At 40.5% G+C, this 21188-nt stretch overlaps 1 protein-coding gene across 3 annotated transcripts in view; it reads right to left on the bottom strand.

Annotated features, from left to right (window-relative positions):
- CHAT (choline O-acetyltransferase) overlaps positions 1-21188 on the bottom strand; it is a 50136-nt gene that overhangs the window by 8331 nt on the left and 20617 nt on the right. For all 3 annotated transcript variants that reach the window (XM_039343352.1, XM_039343354.1, XM_039343353.1), the window contains exons 3-13: positions 20504-20695; positions 19597-19715; positions 13543-13596; positions 10325-10505; positions 9732-9909; positions 7580-7749; positions 5746-5846; positions 4777-4905; positions 3279-3401; positions 2069-2210; positions 215-277 (exon numbers count right to left, since the gene is read on the bottom strand). In XM_039343352.1, the coding sequence (XP_039199286.1) occupies positions 215-277; positions 2069-2210; positions 3279-3401; positions 4777-4905; positions 5746-5846; positions 7580-7749; positions 9732-9909; positions 10325-10505; positions 13543-13596; positions 19597-19715; positions 20504-20695 (1452 nt within the window). The remainder of the gene's footprint in view (positions 1-214; positions 278-2068; positions 2211-3278; positions 3402-4776; positions 4906-5745; positions 5847-7579; positions 7750-9731; positions 9910-10324; positions 10506-13542; positions 13597-19596; positions 19716-20503; positions 20696-21188) is intronic.

Raw genomic sequence — 21188 nt, 5'->3', positions numbered from 1 at the left:
TTTACCTATGTAATTAATTCTGTAGGTACCTTTCTTGAAATATTTAAAGCACAACAAATTCTATACCAAACACACAGTTGAAGATAAACAACAACAAAAAAATCTATTTCAGCCTCTGATTTCTAGAAAGTGAAGTACTTGTATTACATAATCATCATCACTGGATAGTTTTTTTTAGCAAGGAATTATTTTTTTTCATATAGTAGATGCTTACCAAAACAGTGTAATTGGTCTGAGCTGCTATTGCACTCTTAAATAGCTGCATTTTTTCAGAATTCTGTAGACAAAAAAGAGCACAGACATTTTCTAAATGTATATATATCCACGTGGGAAATTCCACTACTTTTACAACCGAATAATTCATTGGTTAATTCCTTTAGTTCAGATGCCTTTGGAAGCCTGCCCTGAGATTGGAACTAAACTAGAATGCAAGTTTGAACAAATTTGTCCTTTTATTTCAAATGTTGCAATGCTTCAATTAAAACGTCATACAACACCAGTTTGAAAATGCATAGTTAAGCTTCAGTCTTCAAGACAAAAACAGAGAAAAAGATGGGAATGCAAGTTGAATTGAGTAATTATATGTCAATCTTCATATGCTGTAGAGATGTTATTTCTCCTTGTGCTATAGGCATGTAGAAAGAACATACACAAAGTTGTAACAGTGCAGATAGAGGCTGTTCTGTCCACCCTTCCTTAGAGCTGCCTTCCTCAACGTGGTGCTGCCCAAATCTGATGGGATTACAACTCTTAACAACTCTCCACTCAATATACCTGAAAGCTTCCCCAGAAGCCATTAAGATTACAGCTTCAGTCTAACTAAAACCAATGGAATAAACACAGTTTTTTAAATAGTAACAAACCAGTCATTAAATGCTTCAATATCTCAAGAATTAGCTTGGCGTGATCAGCAAAAAAGAGTAGCTAACAGCATGCAGGAGCTCTTTAAAGCAGCTACATTTTGTATGCCTATTCTCCTCAGCTGCTACGAGAACCCAGGGATAGATACCAGTGCTTTAAAGAGTTTAGGCTGGTGCTATTTCTCTTCTCACTTGCTTTGAAGCACCTGTTGAAAATCAAGACTAAACAATGGACAATTCTACTGATTCTGCAAGTGCATGATCGTAACCCCTTAAGATGAGTTGTTACAGCTTCCATTGAGCTTACTAAGTAGGCACTGCAGCTTTGCGTAGTATTGCTTTTATCACTGGGCATCTACCAAGGATTACTCGCCAGCAAGGATTTCTGTCAGAACCCGTATTTCTGAGGGGGCTCTTCCTAACTCTGATTCTAAACTCTGTTCCTTCTATTCCTCTGGGTTCTGTCGTACTCCTGGAAGGGAGGTGGGGGAGACGCTGTGGGTTGCTTCCTTGTTTTTCTCTATCGCTACAATGCAACTCTTTCGCTGTCTCTGCATATACACTCTTTGAACTGTCCTCCCTTGATGTCAACTAGAAAGGCAGGAAGAAAGTATGCGCCTCTGGGCATCTGGCTTATCTCCTATTCGGAAGGGAAGGTGCGAAGACCCAACAAACACCGCTATAACCCTGAGATGGGCCGGCGCTATCCTCATTTTCCCACAACGGTTTTAACACCTGGGGATTGGCCCGTTCGAACCGACCGGATGAACTATTGGGGTGGGGTTTGCTTGGGACTCCTTTAACCTATTGATCTGAGGGGGAAAACCTCAGATCCTGCCTGTTATGCCTGCCATCAGCTTCTCCTAATAAAAGTTCCTTTCGGAAGAAACATCTTCCACGAGTTCTGCTTTCTTAGGATGAGGTATTGAAGCGGGCCCTGACAGATTCATTGCAAAACCCAGAATTGTCTAGGTATTTCTTCTCTTTCTTGCTCTTCCTGTCTACTTAACCTGTCCTTTCTAGACAAGCAAAGAAGGATGGAAGTAAAGCATCCCCCAGCCTATCTACCTCAAACCATTTACAGAGGAAAGAGAACAAGAGAATCGATCATCACCCAGAGTAAGAGATTTGTCTTCTTAGCCGTATCACAGGAAAGACAGGATAGAAATGGAATGCATATACAAACACAAAACATAAGCCACAGATACCTGGAGAGCTGATTTCTTATCTACCATTCCTTTTACAAATATTAACACTTCAGGAGTGGCAGAGCGGATGTTGTCGACCCTCCCGCATTCATAGCGACGAAGAGAAGCACTTTCATAGGTGGGAACCAGCCTCATGTTCAACCTACAGTGGGATGACAATAAAATCCTGATTGGATCATCCCCTTAGCGAAGCTGTTAAGAGCCAGAAAAAAATGATAGGATTCTGATCCAGGTGAATATTTTACCATTGTGTTTCCTGTTGGGTTTAGGACTTCATTTTTAACTATAACTGTAGATCAATTGAACCCCTCAGAATCCAAATCAACTGCACAGCCAGCCAGCCAGAAATAGCACTGACCCCCAACCAACTCATGTAAGGTTCACCCAGCAGTTCACCTTCTACTGACCCTGACCTGGTGTAACCTCCCCATCACAAGACCCATCACAAGACCTTCACTGATGACTCACACCTGACCCATCACAAGGCCCTCACTTGACACAGCCACACCTGACCCATCACAAGGCCCCCACTTGACACACCCACACCTGACCCATCACAAGGCCCCCACTTGACACACCCACACCTGACCCATCACAAGACCCTCACTTGACACACCCACACCTGACCCATTACTAGGCCCATCACAAGACCCTCACTCGACACACCCACACCTGAAGCCCTTATAAACAGAAGAACACCGACACTGACATCTCTGATGAAGATGTTACCTAGTCTGGTAACAAAACATTTGGAAATCAACCCACAAGCTCAGAGAATGAACCTTTATTCTCAAGACTTTTTTTTTTTTTTAACTTCAGAGAACCTTTGAACAGCCTGGACTTTTGACCAGAAAGTAGACAGCAGGCTCTCCTGATTTGTCACTCAATTATATGCTTTTTATTTATCATTCATTGGCCACTAATGTGCTTCCATTGGGTTCTTTATCAATAAACCCAACCGCCTCCTCTGAGCCATGTGCGGACACCAATTTTAAGGTCCATGCTCTCTCTGGGATTTAGAAATACTGTTTAGTTAAAGTATCTCAGCTCCATACCCGTCCAAGCTGGTCACTCCTGGGTAATGTGTAGCTTTGCCAAAACAGTCTGCATTAAGGGAAGCTGTAGAGAAAGTTACACAGACCAAGGAGAGAAAGACATAGTTGGCCATTTGGACTGAAATGAGTGCGGTCAACATATTTCCTTCACGTACCGGTAAAAGGCCAACTGGAGTGCCACTTGAATGTAGGCATCTGGGCTCATCTTCTGTTTCTTGATAAATTCTTTCCCATAGTTTTCAAATTTATAAGCCATAAAATCTAGATTCCTCACCAGTCTAGAAAAGGGAGAAAGAAGAGAAATAAAAGTAGTTCTCATTGCTGTTTTTTTTTTTTTTAAGTAAAAATGTTTCCCCCAACTATTCCAGTAAGCTCTCTCAAGCTTTGAGAAGGATTGTGTCCAAAAGAAATTTGGAATTCAGCTCTTAAGCTCAGTTCCCAGACATCTGATGGCCTGTTCGGTGCAATTTAAGAAGCTCTACATATCCTCTAAGCATTGGAATAAACAAATCAGGAGAAGCAGGTTTACAAAGAGGAGCACAAGGGCATGCAAAGCGCTAAGGCTGGAATTCAAATTGGCTACAGTATTTAAATTAGTTACATTTATTCCTATGGGGGTGATCTTTCTCTACTCTAAAACTCTAGACCTACTCCTCAGACTAATCAGAGAACACCTGATGCGCCCACAAAGGGTAAAAGTTTACATAAAATGCAAAGGCTAACATCCAGTTTATTTCCCCTCTCTTGTTTGGAATCATTATTAATGCAACAGGAACACACAATTGTACACATGCCACCATCCTGATGAAGGACAAGGCTGAATCCTGCAGGGGCTCAGTCTTGTTCCTTTGCACAGATGTTTTCCCAGATATTTATATATTTAACATAGCTTTCCCAGGGACCTTTTACTTACTTCAAAGGCTGGGCAAAGCCTTGGCATTTAATATATTTCTTTGCCATTTTTCAAGGCTGGGGTTTTTCCCCAGGTGCTTGTAATGCCAAAGCAAAAGAAGGAATAGTAAAATAAACAAGTGGAAAAGAAAACATAACTGAACAGCGGAAAAAAGCTTTTTAGTGACAAGCCAGAGAGAACAGATGTTTTAAAAGGAGAAGATACAGATGAAACCGTGGAAGGGCATTTTCTGATGAGACATCGCCACAAAAATATTTTTTTCCTATAGTGCCAAACTTACATTTGCTAATATAGAATTACAAAATATAGAATTATGACTGCAGATAAAAAGAAAGGGGAAGGAAGGAAGGAAGGAAGGAAGGAAGGAAGGAAGGAAGGAAGGAAGGAAGGAAGGAAGGAAGGAAGGGATGAGAGGAAGGAAGAAGGAAGGAAGGAAGGAAGGAAGGAAGGAAGGAAGGAAGGAAGGAAAGGAAGGAAGGAAGGAAGGAAGGAAAGAGTGAAAGAATGAGAGGAGGGATGAGAGGAAGGGGAAAAGGCAGACAGGCAGTTAAGCAGGATATCCTTAATTATATATAAAATGTCTTTCTGCACTTTATTCCATTAGCAACAGCTATATTTTTAGCTCTTTTCTCCACCAGCATCGTTCCTTAATAGTTACTGTGCTCCACAGATTAACCTGTGAGAGCTTGCAGCCCTCATATCTCCGCATGAAGTTGAACCATCCAATGACATTATCGTACCTTTCCAGTTTTTCTGCAGAAGAAGCCAAGTGATTCTGAATTTCTGGAGAACATTTCCACCGTAGCCTCCTTGGAGCGGGAAGCTCACTCACTGAATCTGCTCTGACCAGTTTCTTTGCGCCTTCTTTCCTGTTCACAGAGGGGTAGAAGAGTCCCGTGGTTTGTGGTCGGATTATCGGTTTTGTGACCTGCTTTTCTGAATCAACTCGGGGAACAGTCTCCCTTAAACACCTGCTCCATGAATTACTGCTTCGGAGTCAGAACTACTTTCAGCTACCGTTGAAAACCAGGGTTTGACAAATTGAAGGGAAAAAAAAATAAGAGGTTGCCTGAAATAAGAGGTTGAGCATGGTTCTTGGTATCTGTGGAGGATGATGCCCTGAAGCTCACTACCCAAAGTATGGAAGATGTTTGTTATTGTCTTTCGTGACACCTTCTTCTTCTTCTTCTTTTTGTCTTCTCAGTCTATCTTACAACCCTCAGATTCCCTGGTGGTCTTTCATCTGGTTCACTGACAAAAGAACCCAACATGGTTACATCTATGTGGTCTCTGGGAGTTAAGTCCAACCTGAACTAGAGTTTCCTTCCCCCCCCCCCCATCTACTATTTCTCCTTTGAGTCGATGGCCTTAAATTTGGGACTGTCTTCTTTTTTAATAAGTGCAATAGAATTTACAGAGTACTCGTTCCGTCACACTGCTTCACTATTCCAAGAGGAGAAGACACCATCAATAAATGTTTCCTTACAAGATTTGGCCAAGTAGGAAGGTGTCCATCCTGTCTAGAGTTCTGCACAGCCTTACAAAAGGAAATGATGAATAATAGTGAATAATGGATGATAATGAAGACATTCAATGAAGTGGCGTTGGCTTCAAGTTATTGCTGACATCTGAATGTCACTGGAAAACATGAAATGCATATGTTGAAGTACAAAAGCAGGTGGTTTCTTAGATAAGCTGAAGTAGCTTACATGTGCTTCAACATGTGTTCGATGCACTGCACAAGAATGATCCCATCAAATGGAGAGTGTTCACACACTGTTCCACAGACTCCGTCTCGTCCTACGACAAACTAAGCAGGGAAATTAATTTAGACAGAAGTGAAATATGGATTTAGTAACTCTTGAGTTCAAAAGAATGTGGTATATTTTGCCTTTAAGATCCCAAACAGAAATGTAGACCAGCCAATATTAGAAATGTAGGCAGGGTTTGTTTTATGCATCACAGAAACAATTTTAAATGTAACAATATCCAAAGGTCTTAATCTTGACATAGTTCAGGGATAGGCAACCTTGGCTCTCTTATGATTTGTGGACTTCAACTCCCAGAATTCCTGAGCCACCATGGCTCAGCTTGGAAACCTCTCCCTTTCTCCTCAGCGTGGCTGGCTCAGGAATTCTGGGATGAAGTCCACCAGTCATAAAAGGTTGCCTACCTCTGGCCTAGGCCTACACCCCTTCGTGACTCGTAGACTTCAACTCCCAGAATTCCTGAGCCAGCATGGCTCAGCTTGGAAACCTCTCCCTTTCCCCTCAGCGTGACTGGCTCAGGAATTCTGGGAGTTGAAGTCCACAAGTCATAAAAGAGCCAAGGTGGCCTACCCCTGCGACATAGTTGGATGACCTGAAATATCAAAGAGCACCAAAGTAAGAGAAAGTTAAAAGGAAATGTAAAAGCATAAAAATGTGATTGATTTTTTTCCAAAGGGAACAACAGAGTGAATGATGTTTATGAAGATATTCAATGTCAAGGGAGCGACTCCAAGTGTTCCAAGTGTTTTTTTCACTTATCTTAATTTTCACTCAGAATAACAGAGGTGGAAAGGACCTTGTAGATCTGCTAGTCCAGCCCACTGCTCAAGCAGGAGACCCTATACCATTTGAAGGGCTGCCACAAAGAAGAAGGGGGTCAACCTATTCTTTGAAGCATCGAAGAACAGGACAAGAAGCAATGGATGAAAACTCATTCAGGAGAGAAGCAATGTAGAGCTAAGTAGAAATTATCGGATAGTGAGAACAAGTAACCCATGGAATGGGTTGTCTTCAGAAGTAGTGGGTGCTCCACTGTTGGAGGTTTTTAAGAAGAGGTTGGACGGCCATTTATCTGAAATGGTAGAGGTTAAACTAGAAGACCCCCAAGGTTCTTTCCAATTCTGTTCTTTTGATATTTTGTTATTCCATGGTGAAAGTAAAGATGTGAGAGAATGGAAAAGGCAGTCCTCACAATTATGTGTTGCTGGAGGACTTGAAGCAAGTGATGAGTTGAAAATAGAAGCCAACATACACCCCTATGTTTTGTTTCTTTTCTCTCCTACCACATCATGCTTCCAATGAAGGCTAGATAAATTTGGACAAAGTCTGAATCAACGATCCCCTCTAGACAGTTATTTAAAGGAAGACGAGGGTTTGGCAGTGCCTTAAAAGCAGTGGTGGGATTCAAATATGTGAACAACTGGTTCTCTGTATGGATGCCGCTTCCGGAAGTCCGTTCTGGGCCTGGGCAACAAAAAATTAGCTGCCGGTTCTGCTGAAGTGGTGAGAACCGGCTGAATCCCACCAATGCTTAAACGAAAGTTAGCATGACCATGCCATCGTGGTAGTGAGGTTGACTTGCTGAAGACAAACGTGGTGCGGAGAGCAAATTTGGACCCAGAACATCCATCTCCATTTTCAGTTGTTTAAACCTGGATAAGAAGCTCTTTTCTTTGAGAGCGTCACATTGTAGTGAGATTAGAAGATCTGAATCGCCTCCCCTAATTCAACCAGGAATTGATGTGTAGTTTTTCTGGTTGTTGTTGGGACTTACCTGCATAGACTTATCATACCAACGATTGGCACCGTTTTTATGGTAGCCTCCACCATGGAGAAGCTGCAAGGCCCTGTTGGTGTCATTCAGCTCCTCTCCACCTGGGCTGTCAAGGCAGACCAAGCACAGACTTCGTTCAATCGTATCAAGGGAGTCTCGATTTGTAGAATCTAGAGTAGAAAACAATTTGCTTGGAATGATGGCACGCTGTTCCTTGATTTTTCTGCTCCTAATTGAATTGTTATGCTTCATACACTCATTCTCTGAGAACTCTTAAGAGTGCGAGTGTTTTGTTCCATCAGAATGAAGCTACTGGAAATCGAGGGTGCACAATTTTTGGGTTTCTACCCATCAGGCTGGGAGAAGATTAGATCTCGAAGCAATTTAGTCTACAAATTAATCTGCTGAGCTTGAAAAGCACCACAGCACTTTGGTAATTTGATGGACTTATAGTATGCATGGAAGTATAGTATGCATGTAGTTACAGTAGTGGCCAAAATTGTGGAAACCTTTTTGGGAAAGTATATTTTTGAGGTTTGATGGCTAATAATGCCACTATTTTTGGAGTAGTACCATAAAATTATATATCAATGGAAAGATAATTTAATCAAGAAAGTAACGAAACAAAGTTTGTTCGATTATCTATACTGTATTCTATGAAATGTTATAGCCAAATAACCAGAAAAATGAGGCACAACTTGCTTAGGTTGATCTCAGGTAGCTTTCCTTCATCTGATTGTAGCTAATGATCATGAGTGTTTAGACAGCCAATCGGGTGTCATCTTGTTTTGGCAACAAGCCAATCAGATCACAGTAGGATTTAGTTATTGATATCCGGTATTGAAGTTGAGAAGAGGACATTTGTCAGTGTGTTATGTGATGGCTATCAAGTTGGTTGGGTTTTTTTGTATTCTTTCATTTAGTGAGCTTGTAAAACGTAATAAAATTAAAGGAATGGTGCAAAGAGTTGACTGGTCACCCCGAAAGCGATGTAAAATAATATTATTAAGTGAACAAGGCTACAGTTATAAAGAAATGAGAAGAAAAATGGGTGGAAATTTAACCAAAGGTGGCATTTCTCTACTGTACACTTTTCCCAAAAGGTTTCCACAATTTTGGCCACTACTGTATACACATTTTATGAGACTGAGATCTGAAAACAAATCGTTCAAACTGAATATTAGATATTCTTGCAATCTAATCTTGGTGGGGGTCCTTGGTGCTCTCTGAGCTTGGTTGTGTTCTTATAGACGTTTCATTACCAACTAGGGCAGTGTTTCCCAAACTTGACAATTTTAAGGCATGTGGACTTCAACTCCCAGAATTCCACAGCCAGTCAACTAGGGTGACATCACCAGTGTGAGAAGGGAATGGGTTTGCACTCCCAGGCACTGACGATGTTACCCTATTGGGTCATGAAACATCTGCAAGAAAACCACCCAGCTCAAACAGCACCAAGGGAGCCCACCAACCCTGAGCTACAAAAATTCACTTCTATTGTTCATCTCGTCTTTACTTGAGGAAGCCTTGAAGCCTCTCCCACCTCTCATAATTTCGTGTGCAAATTCCTCTCCTCCAACAACAATAGGAAATGTGAGCATTACAATGTATGAAAAATACGAAAGAGCCTTTGGAGGGGACTAGAGATGGATTGACTTCATTAGGAAGAGTTTCTGAGCCTGCAGAACGGCAGACATTTGGGCAATCTCATTTCAGTTTTTGAAATGTGGGAAACATAGGCCAAATAGGCCTAAATGAGTATTTCCTAAAGAAGAAGTAGCATTTTTGGGTATGCTCCTCCAAAACTGGGCCATTTTCATCTTGTCTTTAAAATTAAAACCTATGGATATTCTTTTAATCTGGGTGTAGGAAAAAAAAATTAACCCAGGATTAGAATATTCTGCATGCTAGGAATTATTGAAGTATTGTTCTGTAGGACTTCCAGACTTCTCTACAAGTTAAAAGGAACAAATGAGAAGGACTTCTTGGACAACGAGATACTGTAGGCAGAACAAGAAGTCCTCAGGGCAAGTGGTAAAAAAAAGAAATGGAAATGGAAAAATGCTGGAAGTAGGACAACAGCTGTCTGGGGCCACTCTGCCAAAGAACTGAATGATGGGGTAGGTGGGATTCTGAGGTGGTTCTTGCTGACCTTCCATTAGGATTGTCCGGGACTTGGCCCACTCCAGCCTTCCATCTGAGGTCAGAAGACCAATTGGAGGCAGCCTGTCTTCCTCGCTCTCCGACATCTTAACTATCTTCCGTAACTGAGTGAAAAGGTCTCCCTCGCTGAGACGCCGGAAATTAATCACCACATCCAAGACAAAGAACTGCCGAGAAAGCATCAACATTAGTGGTGGGAGGAGTGAAAAGATGAGAAAGGGTTAATCTTTGAATGAGGGGACGGCTGGTGTGTGAAGACCATTTTTTCCCTTGCTGATTTAGCTCCTGGAGGCCATTCACCACTTGCTCCTACTTGGCATGGTTTCTTCACCCATCTACAGTATGCACCAACACTACCAGCCTCTGAGCATCACCAAAGCGCATTCAGGTGTGGCCAAAATAAAATTGAACTAGGTATGTTTGTGCCACACGTTAGCCAGCCAGACCCAAGAGACTAGCTGCATTGATTGGTGAAGTCTTGTAACTTGACTTTATATACATTCTTGATCAATTCAACTGAAGAAGTGGATGAGGGGTAGATTATTATTTTTTTTTTTAAAAGTGAGATTCAGATGCCCTCACCTGATTGTTACAAGCCACAATGATATGATCTGGTTCAGGCATGATACTGCTTTTCTGGGACACGAGGGTGTCCTTGGTATGTCCCGGAAGACGATAAGAAGAGAAGAGTCCATAATATTGCTTCATACAAAGAGGATGACCAGACAGTTGTCCACGAGCGAAATCCATAGGGAGCGCATGGCTTGGAGGAACAGAACAAGAGACAAATCATAATGTGCATAAGGGTAGAAAGAAAAGAAATCTAATCAGTTCAATTAGAACCATGATAGATAAAAAGAAATATCAGTAGATGGATGCCAAAGCTGAAAAACCATCACTCTTAACAAGTCCACAGAAACCATGTTCCAACCATATTACCATTCATGAAGGAGCACTGGAGAAAACACAGTAATAGTCAATAATAAGGACCAAACATATCTACTTTTTCCTTGTCTTGTAATGCTCTGCTGGACTTTGAAATCACAGACTGAAAAATATGAATGTGTTGCCATGCACGTAGATGTTCTTCTGCCAGAGAGGACTATGATTTTTTGTGTGTGACAAGGAAGATCTTGTTGTGGATTCCTCGCCAGCCAGTGGACCCGGCAGTTGAGTCTGAGGAATCAGAGGAGGAGGACGGGCCTGGAGTGACTTCAGAGTCAGAGAAAAGCACTGAGGAGCTGCAAGACTTATAGTCTGACGAGGAGCCTGGCCCCTCTACTCGCACTCAGGCTGAGACACAGCTGTGCTGGGAGTTTGAGTTGGACAGTGATGAAGAACAGCTGGGACAAATCCAGGATGCACGAAAGTGCAGGCAAGAAAAGAGAGCAGGACAGAGGAAGGCAATGGGATGGCTCCAAAGGCAAAGGAGAAGGCATTAGGAAGTCCAGCCTTGGCTGCATAATAAAAGGGAAGGTGTGGGAGGTGCTGGTTGCCAAAGGCAACCGTTTGTGTTGAGGAATCGAGTTTCAGTGAACTGTGTTTTGTTTGCCTTGGACATTGACTCATGTCTGTGAACAATAAAAGGGGATTTTTTTTCCCTGCGGTTCCAGCCTGCTTATTGGAAGAGGGGTTTCTCCTTGTGAGCTTAACAAGGACTCACGTAGGCTGGGACAGAACAGATCTTGGATGGACTTAGTCCTTTCTAAAAGGCAGGCAAAATTGCTAGGTCAATGTGATGACTAACTCCCTACAATTTTGGAGAAACTTGAGATGCTAAAATTGATATGGTATCGTGTTAATGTCTCATTCTAAGGACAGTAGAAAAATTAACAGTTACAATGCTTTGTAAGCAACGACTCCTGGAGACCCTTGTAAAAGAAGTTGTGCTAAACTAGGTGGACACAGCAGACTTGATTAATGGTTTGGCAAAATATCATATCACCTGTTCCTCTGGAATAAAGGTTTTTTTTCAGAGTTTCAATTAGAATACTATTGGATAGAATCTGAATATTTCAAATCAAATTGTTGAGTCCCACTGTTGAATCCTTTGAGATGCATTTGAACAAAATCAATTTAAAAGGATTTTTGAGCATAGGTGAAAGCTTCCCCTCCCCCAGATTGTTCTTGCAAATTGAATCAACCCAATTCAACCCTTCAAATCACATCACATCATATTATATGGAGATGATCCAATTTTCAAACAGCTGTGATCAAATTTTTGACTCTGCTTAGACTGATGATCTGAATGGAATGATTTGAATTGTATCCTAGCCAATTCCATAGCCTGGACTGAGGAAGATGTATTGAATGGATCCAAAGCAGGGATGGAAGCGAGTGCATTGTTGAGCTAAAGTGTCATCTAACACAACAGGATCACTCAACACAAGACATAACACATGCAGCCAGATTCAACTGATAATTTTTGTTTGTGCAGTAACGCTAGTGAAGACACACTGGCCCACAATGGAATGAACATGCAAACTTTTCATGCTTTGGCAAATAAATCACATATATTCACAATAACAGCTTAAATTCCATTCCAGGCAGATCTAGCTTTGTTACGCTACTCCATGTTACGACCTCAAGATTTCATAAATCACATCTTCCTCCTTGCAAAGAACTAGAAATGGTTGCCATTTGATGCCAAACTATCATTCTGGGGTGCACAATTTTTTCAGGGCTGAGGGCCACATTGGGCCTTTTGAACATCACCGCTGGAACCATCCTTCCAGGGTGGAGATGAGGCCAAATTAACATTCTTTGCTTTTCATTTTCTTTCATTTTTATTCAACTGACATGGCATTATTATGATGACTTCCAACTGTGTCTTCTATAATTTTCCCCATCCTCTTAAAAAAAAGAAGGATCCAAAATTGTGGAGTCCTTAGGAGGACATGCATATGAAATTGGGGGGGGGGGGTGGAGTTTGCCTTCAGCCCTGGGATCATTCTGGTAGTTCATGCCGCAACCTTGTTCCTGCTCAGAAAATATACGGTTTTTTTCAGATCTTCTAATCTTCTGATCTTTTTTTCCAATCAGTTCCAGAGTCTGGGACTTAAGTCAGATGTGATCATGTTAATTGTCCACAATTTATGGGACTTTCCCCTAAAACCAGTGCATCTAAATTACATCTCCAATTCTCCTCAAGACTAAAACGTGATTTACTTCAGAGAGTGACTTCACTGCTGCGTGAAGTCATCTCAACAAACATTTACTTTTGTCCCTCATTTGAAGAACAGATTCTGTTCATAAGGGACGGTTGGCTTGTAAGGAAGCACAGAGATATTGGTGTATGGTTTGGGAATGGGTAACAGAAATGAGTATGCAAAACATTCAGTATAAGCCTGAGACATTGTTGTTAGGAATTCTTGAAAAAAATGTTAGTAAAGAAGATATGTATTTATTCACTCATGTGGTTACAGCGGCAAGAATTGTATTTGCTCAAAACTGGAAAGCTACGGCTATACCTAGTGAGGAAATCTTAATTCATAAAATTATGCACTGCGCAGAATTAGATAGGTTAACCAAAAGACTTAAAAATCAGGATGAAATGAATTTTTACCAAATTTGGAACAAATTTTATAGATGGTGGGGGAAAAAAATATGGAAGTCATTGTAATGAGATAAATTAAGATTGAGATTAGAGTGATGTTATTGTATAGAGTTTTTATTAGTAATTAATTGTGAATATGAACTGAGAGGTTTGTCAAATCTGATTTACCATGTTCAATGTTTTTAATTTTTTTTTCTTTTCTGCTATTCAATAAAATTAAAAAAAAAAGGGACGGTTGGCTTACCTGTCCAAGAGGGCTTTATAATCCAGAACTCCAGAAATGAGATTGGCCGCAAACCTAGAAGTCAAAATATAGAAGCAAGAAATTATATACACATCACCTTCATCATCATCATCATAGAATTATCACGGTGTTGTTGTTTTTTGCCAGCTGACAATCAAGGAGCAGCAGGCTAGGATATCCGTCAGCATTTATTGATCTTATTACTTCCATTTTTAAATCTTCTCTGAAAGGGAATGGGTGACGTTCTCAGCTAAGTTGTCCTGTAAAGTTGGTTAGATCGCTTGATATGCTGTGCGAACCCAAACCTATGTCTTCTGAATCCAAATCCATTGTTTTAACAATAAATTAAGGAAGTGTATTAATGAGTTTCTTGCACCTACTCAGATTGGGTTACTCCTTGAGTGGGACCCAGCCAGAGTGGTTTAGCAAAAATCCAGGACACAGCTATTTTAATGCTCCCAATTTTCTGTTTTCCCCACAAATTCTTCTTTCAAAAGGATATCTTAAATCTCTCCTTATTTTTTTTTCCCTGAAGGCAGGAAAACAGGATCATGGGTTGCTTGTTTGATTTGGGCTAGTCTTAACTCTGGATGTTTACAGTACTGTGCATGAATGACCAGACTGGCATTTGGGTGCACCCTCTGCTTTTCTCTGAACAATTTTTAAACTATGACTGCCTTATTGCAATTCATATTTGGACAAGACTGTGTCTGGACAGCGTTTTCTGGTTCCTTCTTCTGTCCAAGGTTTCTGTATAGGGCTCCAGCAGGCCAAAAGGTCTTTTCCCAGTCAGGATCTGTGCAAATAACAGAGATGCAAAGCAGAGCAGAAAAAAATAGCTGCCACAATGAAGCTATTCAGTTTGTATCTATAGACAAATCAACATTGATAATGCATGTTTGAAAGATTCTGAAGATGAGCTATAAGATAGAATAGTTCTGCTCAGTTCTGCCTTTCTGTAATTTTATAGTGTACGTCAATAACATTTGCAGATCATATGGTTTAATCAGCATACGTCGGAATCAGGACGGGCTAATTGGAAAACTGAGTCTGAGATGCAAACTCAGATATTACAACAGAACAGAACAGAACAGAGCAGAACAGAACAGAATAGAATAACAGAGTTGGAAGGGATCTTGTAGGTCTTCTAGTCCAACCCCCTACTCAGGCAGGAGACCCTATACCATTTCAGACAAATCATTCTCCTATCTCTTCTTAAAAACTTACAGTGTTGGAGTATTCATAACTTCTGGAGGCAGGTTGTTCCACTGGTTAATTGTTCTAACTGTCAGGAAGTCTCCCCTTAGTTCTAGGTTGCTTCTCTCCTTGATTAGTTTCCATCCTTCCCTTCTTGTCCTGCCCTCAGGTGCTTTGGAGAACAGCTTGACTCCGTCTTCTTTGTGGCAACCCCTAAGATACTGGAAGACTGCTATCATGTCCCCCCTCATCCTTCTCTTCATCAAACTAGACATACCCAATTCCAGCAACCGTTCCTTATATGTTTTAGCCTCCAGTCCCCTAATCATCTTTGTTGCTCTTCTCTGCACTCTTTCTAGAGTCTCAATATCTTTTTTACATCGTGGTGACCAAATGTAAATGGAAGTTATACATAGAACTGTCGTCCCTGTGCCTTATGACAGACTAAGTAAGAAATCAGGCTTTTAAGACTTCCCAAGCATTGAAATTCTTAGACTGTACTCAAAGTAAAATAAGATTAAGCACACAATCATATTAGCAGCTAGAGTAGTGCATTCATCAAAACAGAACAATTTCAATCAATGCATTTACTTAGAATTTCAATATTTTTAAGCTGCCTCTGTACTTTAGAAAATGCTATTTAATTTGACCAGTAACTTATACTCAGGGAGGGCTTGTTATAAAAAGGAGAAATGTATCTAATAACTTTATTGATTTATTTATTTTTAAAAGAAGAGCCTTGGACATTTTTAAAGGAAAAGTCTCCTTTAATCTTGATTTAAGGCAGCTACATGGTGTGGGAAGTCAGCCCCCCCTGCAGAGACAGAGAAAGAAATATTTTTGGAAATATTTAAAAGGCAGAATATATTTTCCTAAAGGATTTTAAAAGCAGAAACCAACACTGCCCCCAAGTCTCTCTGTCCCAAACAGAAACCAAGTCTGCAGAATTGCAGATGTGATAATCTTGTCAGAAAGACTGGAGTCATAAAACTGGGATTAGGAAGAAAGATCCCTAGAATCAACAACTCCTCACACCAAAAATCTAAGAGTCATCAGCCCCAGCCCCAGGAAAGCAGAATATGACCTTTAGGACATAATAGGATTAACCCACCACCATCAGAATACCAGAAAGGCACACTCAAACTCAGATCAAAGTTCATGCCACCGGAACAACTCCAAACAAAGGCTCCAGAGGGTAGAAAAACCCACTCCCTACACGTGCTCTCTCTTTTCTTCCAGAGCCATCTTCCTGTCTGGCTCTCCTCTTCAATAAACTGTAACCTTCTTTCTAAAGCAGTCGCCATGTTGTTTTTTCTTGGCTTGGACTGAACCACGATGAAGACTTTTCCTTCAACAATGGATACGATGAGATGGGGCAGCTTTAAGCAGTTGACTATTCAAATTTAAGTCACCGGCATAGATGTGCTTAATTTATTAAAGTTTAAATCAATTGCTTAAAGAAGACGTGTTTTTTTTTAAGGTCTCTGTGCAAATCTGGGAAGGGGATGCTTTAAAGAGACAATGCACTTGTCTTCCATACTTCTTCTAAATACTAAGATCAAGCTTCTTTTTTGGGGATCAGTCAAGCTTGTTACAGTAGGTGCTGCCTCCTACTGGAACCTCAAACTATTTAAATATCTGGAATTTTTACGCAATGCATTATTAATTGAACAGAATCAAGGGAGGGCCAGGACATGTTAGAAAAGAATTACATAGATCTGTGTCTGAAGATCCCAAGAAACAGGAAAAGATATTTTCCCCAGCTTACTGCTTTCCAAATACATCAATAACTCCTAGAAACCCTGAGGTCCAATATTATCTGGATAGATCAGTCATAAAATAGCTTCTTATGTTCTATACAGTGCTTTTTTCCTAAAAAAAAAAAAAAAAGGTGCCAGAACTCACACATGTCATACAACCCGCCTTGCCTACCCTACAAGGTTCCATCTAAAAAAGGTACTGGAACTCTGTTCTGGACGTTCTATGAGAAAAAAAGCCCTGTTTCTATATATTGTGCCATACTGCTTAAGTTATAATATTAAGACTGCAATGCTAATTATATTTACCTGGAAATAAGCAATGGGACTTATTTCTGGATAATTATTTTGGTTTCCACCTTAACTCCATCAAAGATAAAGGTTTTCTTGGTGTCACTGTGTTAAGGAATACCTATTTTAATTCCAAAATCTTGGGAATAGACCTTAATCCTTGGATTAGCAGTCCTTAAATATACGGATTTGGATTTAGAGACTGTGATTTTGGAATATCAAAGCATGCAAAATTAGTGTCAACGCTGCAAATATTGTATATTCTTGCTTTTGACAATATGCAGAATTGTCTGGTAAATATGGGGTTAATACAGAGCAGAAGGGGGGTTGGGGGTCAAGCCCGGGAAAGAAAGAGGAAGAAAACATTTGACCTTCACACTAATTGGATAATGTGAGATATGACGGCTAATTTAGGGAGGGAACATGCTGATAATTGAACTGCTCAGAGGAAGAGAACTTAGATCCTAGCATCCCTCCGTTGTGCCTGTGCCGACATTTTGTAACAATAAAAGACTTTTAGGAAAATAAATGCCTGGAAGTTCTTTGGAATGTTTCATTAGCCGGAACCACAACATCTAGCCCTAGTTTTGCTGGTCCACATCTAAAGACGCTGCTACCTAAATTGTTTGTTTATCCAAATGATCCCGCAATGATACTCACGATATATGAAAATGTCTAGAAGCCATTTGTGTCACATTAAAATAACCTTCTTTTTCATTAGTTTTTCCTACCGATACCAGTTCAGGTTTTAAAAATCGCTAGCTGAAAACCTCAACCGTTGGCCAAGATCCCTCGACTTTAATTCCTATTTCCACAATTCTGAGCAAGTGGTAATCCAAAGTTTTAGTTGCTCAGACATCGCAATTTGATCACGTCTTCACTGCCAGGCAGGGGGTCACCAGGGCAAAACAGAAACTGACCTTTTGTGAATAGGAGGACCCAAGAGACTGTTTATTGGGGGGAGAGTATGTCATAAGTAGCAGAAGCAATTTCCAGTCTGGTTGATCTTCCCAGATCATTTTAATTTTCAAATCTATAGGCAAGGGCAGACACAATGAATATGTTTTTTTGGGGGGGGGAAATGGATCCTTAGCCTCTGGTTTCTACATGATCAAAGGCCACATTCTCGTCCTACAGTTAATCCATACTCTTTGAGAACAATCCAGTCACTTAGAAGGATTTTTATAGATCTTAATTGATTGGAATATTATAAGAGTAATGGAAAAATATCATAATATCTCTCTTTTTGATATTTGTTTTATCTGTTCCGACAAGCAGGGCAGTGTGTAATGTCTGTGTTTATATACTTACACACACATACATATAACCTCTACTCATTTTTTGTTGTTTTTATCTGCTGGAGCTGTCTGTAGTTTATCTATTTTTATTGCTTTTAGTTTATGTGTCACTGTGATTTTATGATGTTGCTTGTGATTAATCTCACCAGACAATGGAAAATGAATCAGAAGGGTGGGATATAAATTATCGAATGAATGTGAAAAATAACCAAAACAGAGTGATGGCAGAAAAAGCTGCTTTCATCTTTTAACACGGGCTTATTTAAAGCGACACAAAGCAAAATCCTAACATGGTTCGCTCCTTTTAAATTCAGTGGGGCATGCCGGAATCCGGTTGGGCTGCAGCTAAGCTGACATAAATGAAGTTGCTTAACCAATAGGTTGATGTCAGACAGAAAGATGAAGGAGCTGTGGACTCAAAAGTTAAACACAGTATCCCATGAATGAAGGTATGAAAGAATGAGGTTGATGCCTGAGACAATGAATGGAACAGAATGATTTGATATTCTCCCTGTCTACGGAGATTCTTAATCATCCAGGTCACAGTTGTCCCAAAACTGGACTGTTTTTCCTTAAAAAATCCAGCCTGTCTTTTGTCCTCATCTCTGTTGTCCCCATCTTATCTGTTTCTTTAACCACTGCAGTATTAATGCCTTTGCAAACTCTGTCTGCAAGTTACCCCCACCTCATTTCTCCTTTTCTTATCCTCCAGACCCCTGATCATCTTTGTTGCTCTTCTCTGCATTCTTTCTAAAGTCTCAACATTTTTTTTTTACATCGTGGTGACCAAATGTAAATGGAAGTTATACATAGCACTGTAATCTCTGTGCCTTATGACAGACTAAGTAAGAAATCATGCTTTTAAGACTTCCCAAGCATTGAAATTCTTAGATTGTACTCAGAGTAAAATAAGATTAAGCACATAATCACGTTAGCAGTTAGAGAAGTGCATTCGTCAAAACAGAACAATCTCAATCAATGCATTTAATTAGAATTTAATTTAATTAGATTTAATCACCAAATTGAGGCCACCCTCTTGACTTTTTTGATACATCCTCCTGGTGGATGCACCTGATTGGGAAGCCATGGTTCCCAAAATCTGGTGTACAGATAGGTAGACCCAAAAACATAGAATGATTGTAAACCTGAAGAAATTACTTAAAGGTGATTCTACTAAAACCCATTTTTGTTCAGATGGCTGTCCTTCGGTTCTTCATATTTCTTTTCGCGACAGAATAATTATCTATAGAGTAAAGCATAGGTTTCATCGTGGTTTTGAATGCAAATCTGTGGAAGGTGCTTTCAATTCACCTGCATTTCAGAAGTAGTTCATTCAGAAAAAAGGAGGACTTGAAACAGAAATTCAAAATTGGCCATGGAGATGGAGGTTTAAAAAAGTTTAAATATATTTATGACTTTTCTATGCATCGTTTGGTCTGTTGGTCATAAAAGGCTACAGATCTAGCCAGAACAGAATGTTATGGTCTGCAGTGAGTCTTCAGACACTTTACCTCAGTTGGTTATCTGTTTCTTGGAACTGTTGGCGAGCAAAGATAATTGCTGGGCTAGAATTGATGGGAAGAGCTGATCGGTTGTTAAGATACATGTCATCTAGCCAGTATTGCAATACCTACAGAGAGAGAGAGAGAGAGAGAGAGAGAGAGAGAGAGAGAGAGAGAGAGAGAGAGAGAGAGAGAGAGAGAGAGAGAGAGAGAGAGAGAGAGATTGTCTTTTACCATAAGTATCTTTGACTTTCTATTTTTTATTTGTTTGTGTCCCGCCTTTATTATTTTCATAAATAACTCAACATGGCAAACATTTCCAGCATATCTTCCTTTTCCTGTTTTCCCATAACCACCCTGTGAGTGATTGGCCAAAGTCATCCACCTGGGTTTCATGGGTAAGGTGGGACTAGAACTCACCATCTCTTGCTTTCTAACCTGGTGCCTTAACCACTAGACCAGGGATAGGCAGCCGTGGCTCTTTTATGATTCGTGGACTTCATCTCCCAGAATTCCTGAGCCAGCCATGCTGAGGGAAAAGGGAGAGGTTTCCAAGCTGAGCCATGCTGGCTCAGGAATTCTGGGAGTTGAAGTCCACGAGTCACAAAAAAGCCATGGTTGCCTACCCCTGCACTAGACCAAACTGGCTCTCAATTTTAATATTAATGTTCTTTGATGACTACAGGTCTAGAGTAATTCTTCTCTCCCACTCTCAATGTCCCATTGTCTTCAAAAAAGGAAGTCTTTAAATAAACATTTGTCTGCTCTAATAATGCCTCTGTGATATCAGAGCATCTCAGTCAAGTCCACAGAGGGGGGAATAAAGGAGAAAGAAGCTTAAACCCCAGTGTGATCCTAGCCCTTTTCACCTGTCATATGATAAACATGTTTGAAGTTGGAAGGACAGAAGACTTACCCAATTCTCCATTTGTTCATGTCTTTCAAGAAGCTTCTTCTGAAGGAATTCTCCATGGCCTCCTGGTGCCCCAAACGTCTCCACGAGAGACTTTGTTCTTTTATATTGTTCTTCGGTCACCAGATGCTTCATGCACCGAAGGTACATATCTAATGTTTGCTGGAGAGAAGGAACTGGGAGCTTGGGAAGGACCTAATGAAGAAGAGGACAAGCGATTAGTAATTGAATATTCCCACGGTATTTTGTTTTACAAAACTATTTTTTTTGTAGTTGAACTTCAGCCTTGATGTTCTAACCCAAGGGTAGGCAACCTTGGCTCTTTTATGACTCATGGACTTCAACTCCCAGAATTCCTGAGTCAGCATAGCTGTCTCGGGAATTCTGGGAGTTGAAGTCCATGAGTCATAAAAGAGCCAAGGTTGCCTACCCCTGTTCTAACCTATCACACACTTTCTTTCAGGTTCCATCTAGCGCAAGTATCGTCATACTTAGGGAGTTGCCTAGAAGATGTAACTTGCTATAGAGAACAAACCTTTGGCTCTTGAGAATCCCTTGGACTGCAAGGCGATCCAATCAGTCAATCCTAAAGGAAATAAATCCTGACTGTCCTTTGGAAGGACAGACACTAAAGCTGAAGCTCAAATATTTTGGCCACCAGATGAGAAGAGGGGACTTCTTGGGGAAG

This window comes from Crotalus tigris, unplaced genomic scaffold (genome assembly GCF_016545835.1).
Source record: "Crotalus tigris isolate CLP2741 ecotype Arizona unplaced genomic scaffold, ASM1654583v1 scf7180000017847.2079705, whole genome shotgun sequence".
NCBI lineage: Eukaryota > Metazoa > Chordata > Lepidosauria > Squamata > Viperidae > Crotalus > Crotalus tigris.
Note: the sequence above shows the minus strand (reverse complement) of the source record. Positions and strands in the feature narration are given on the sequence as shown.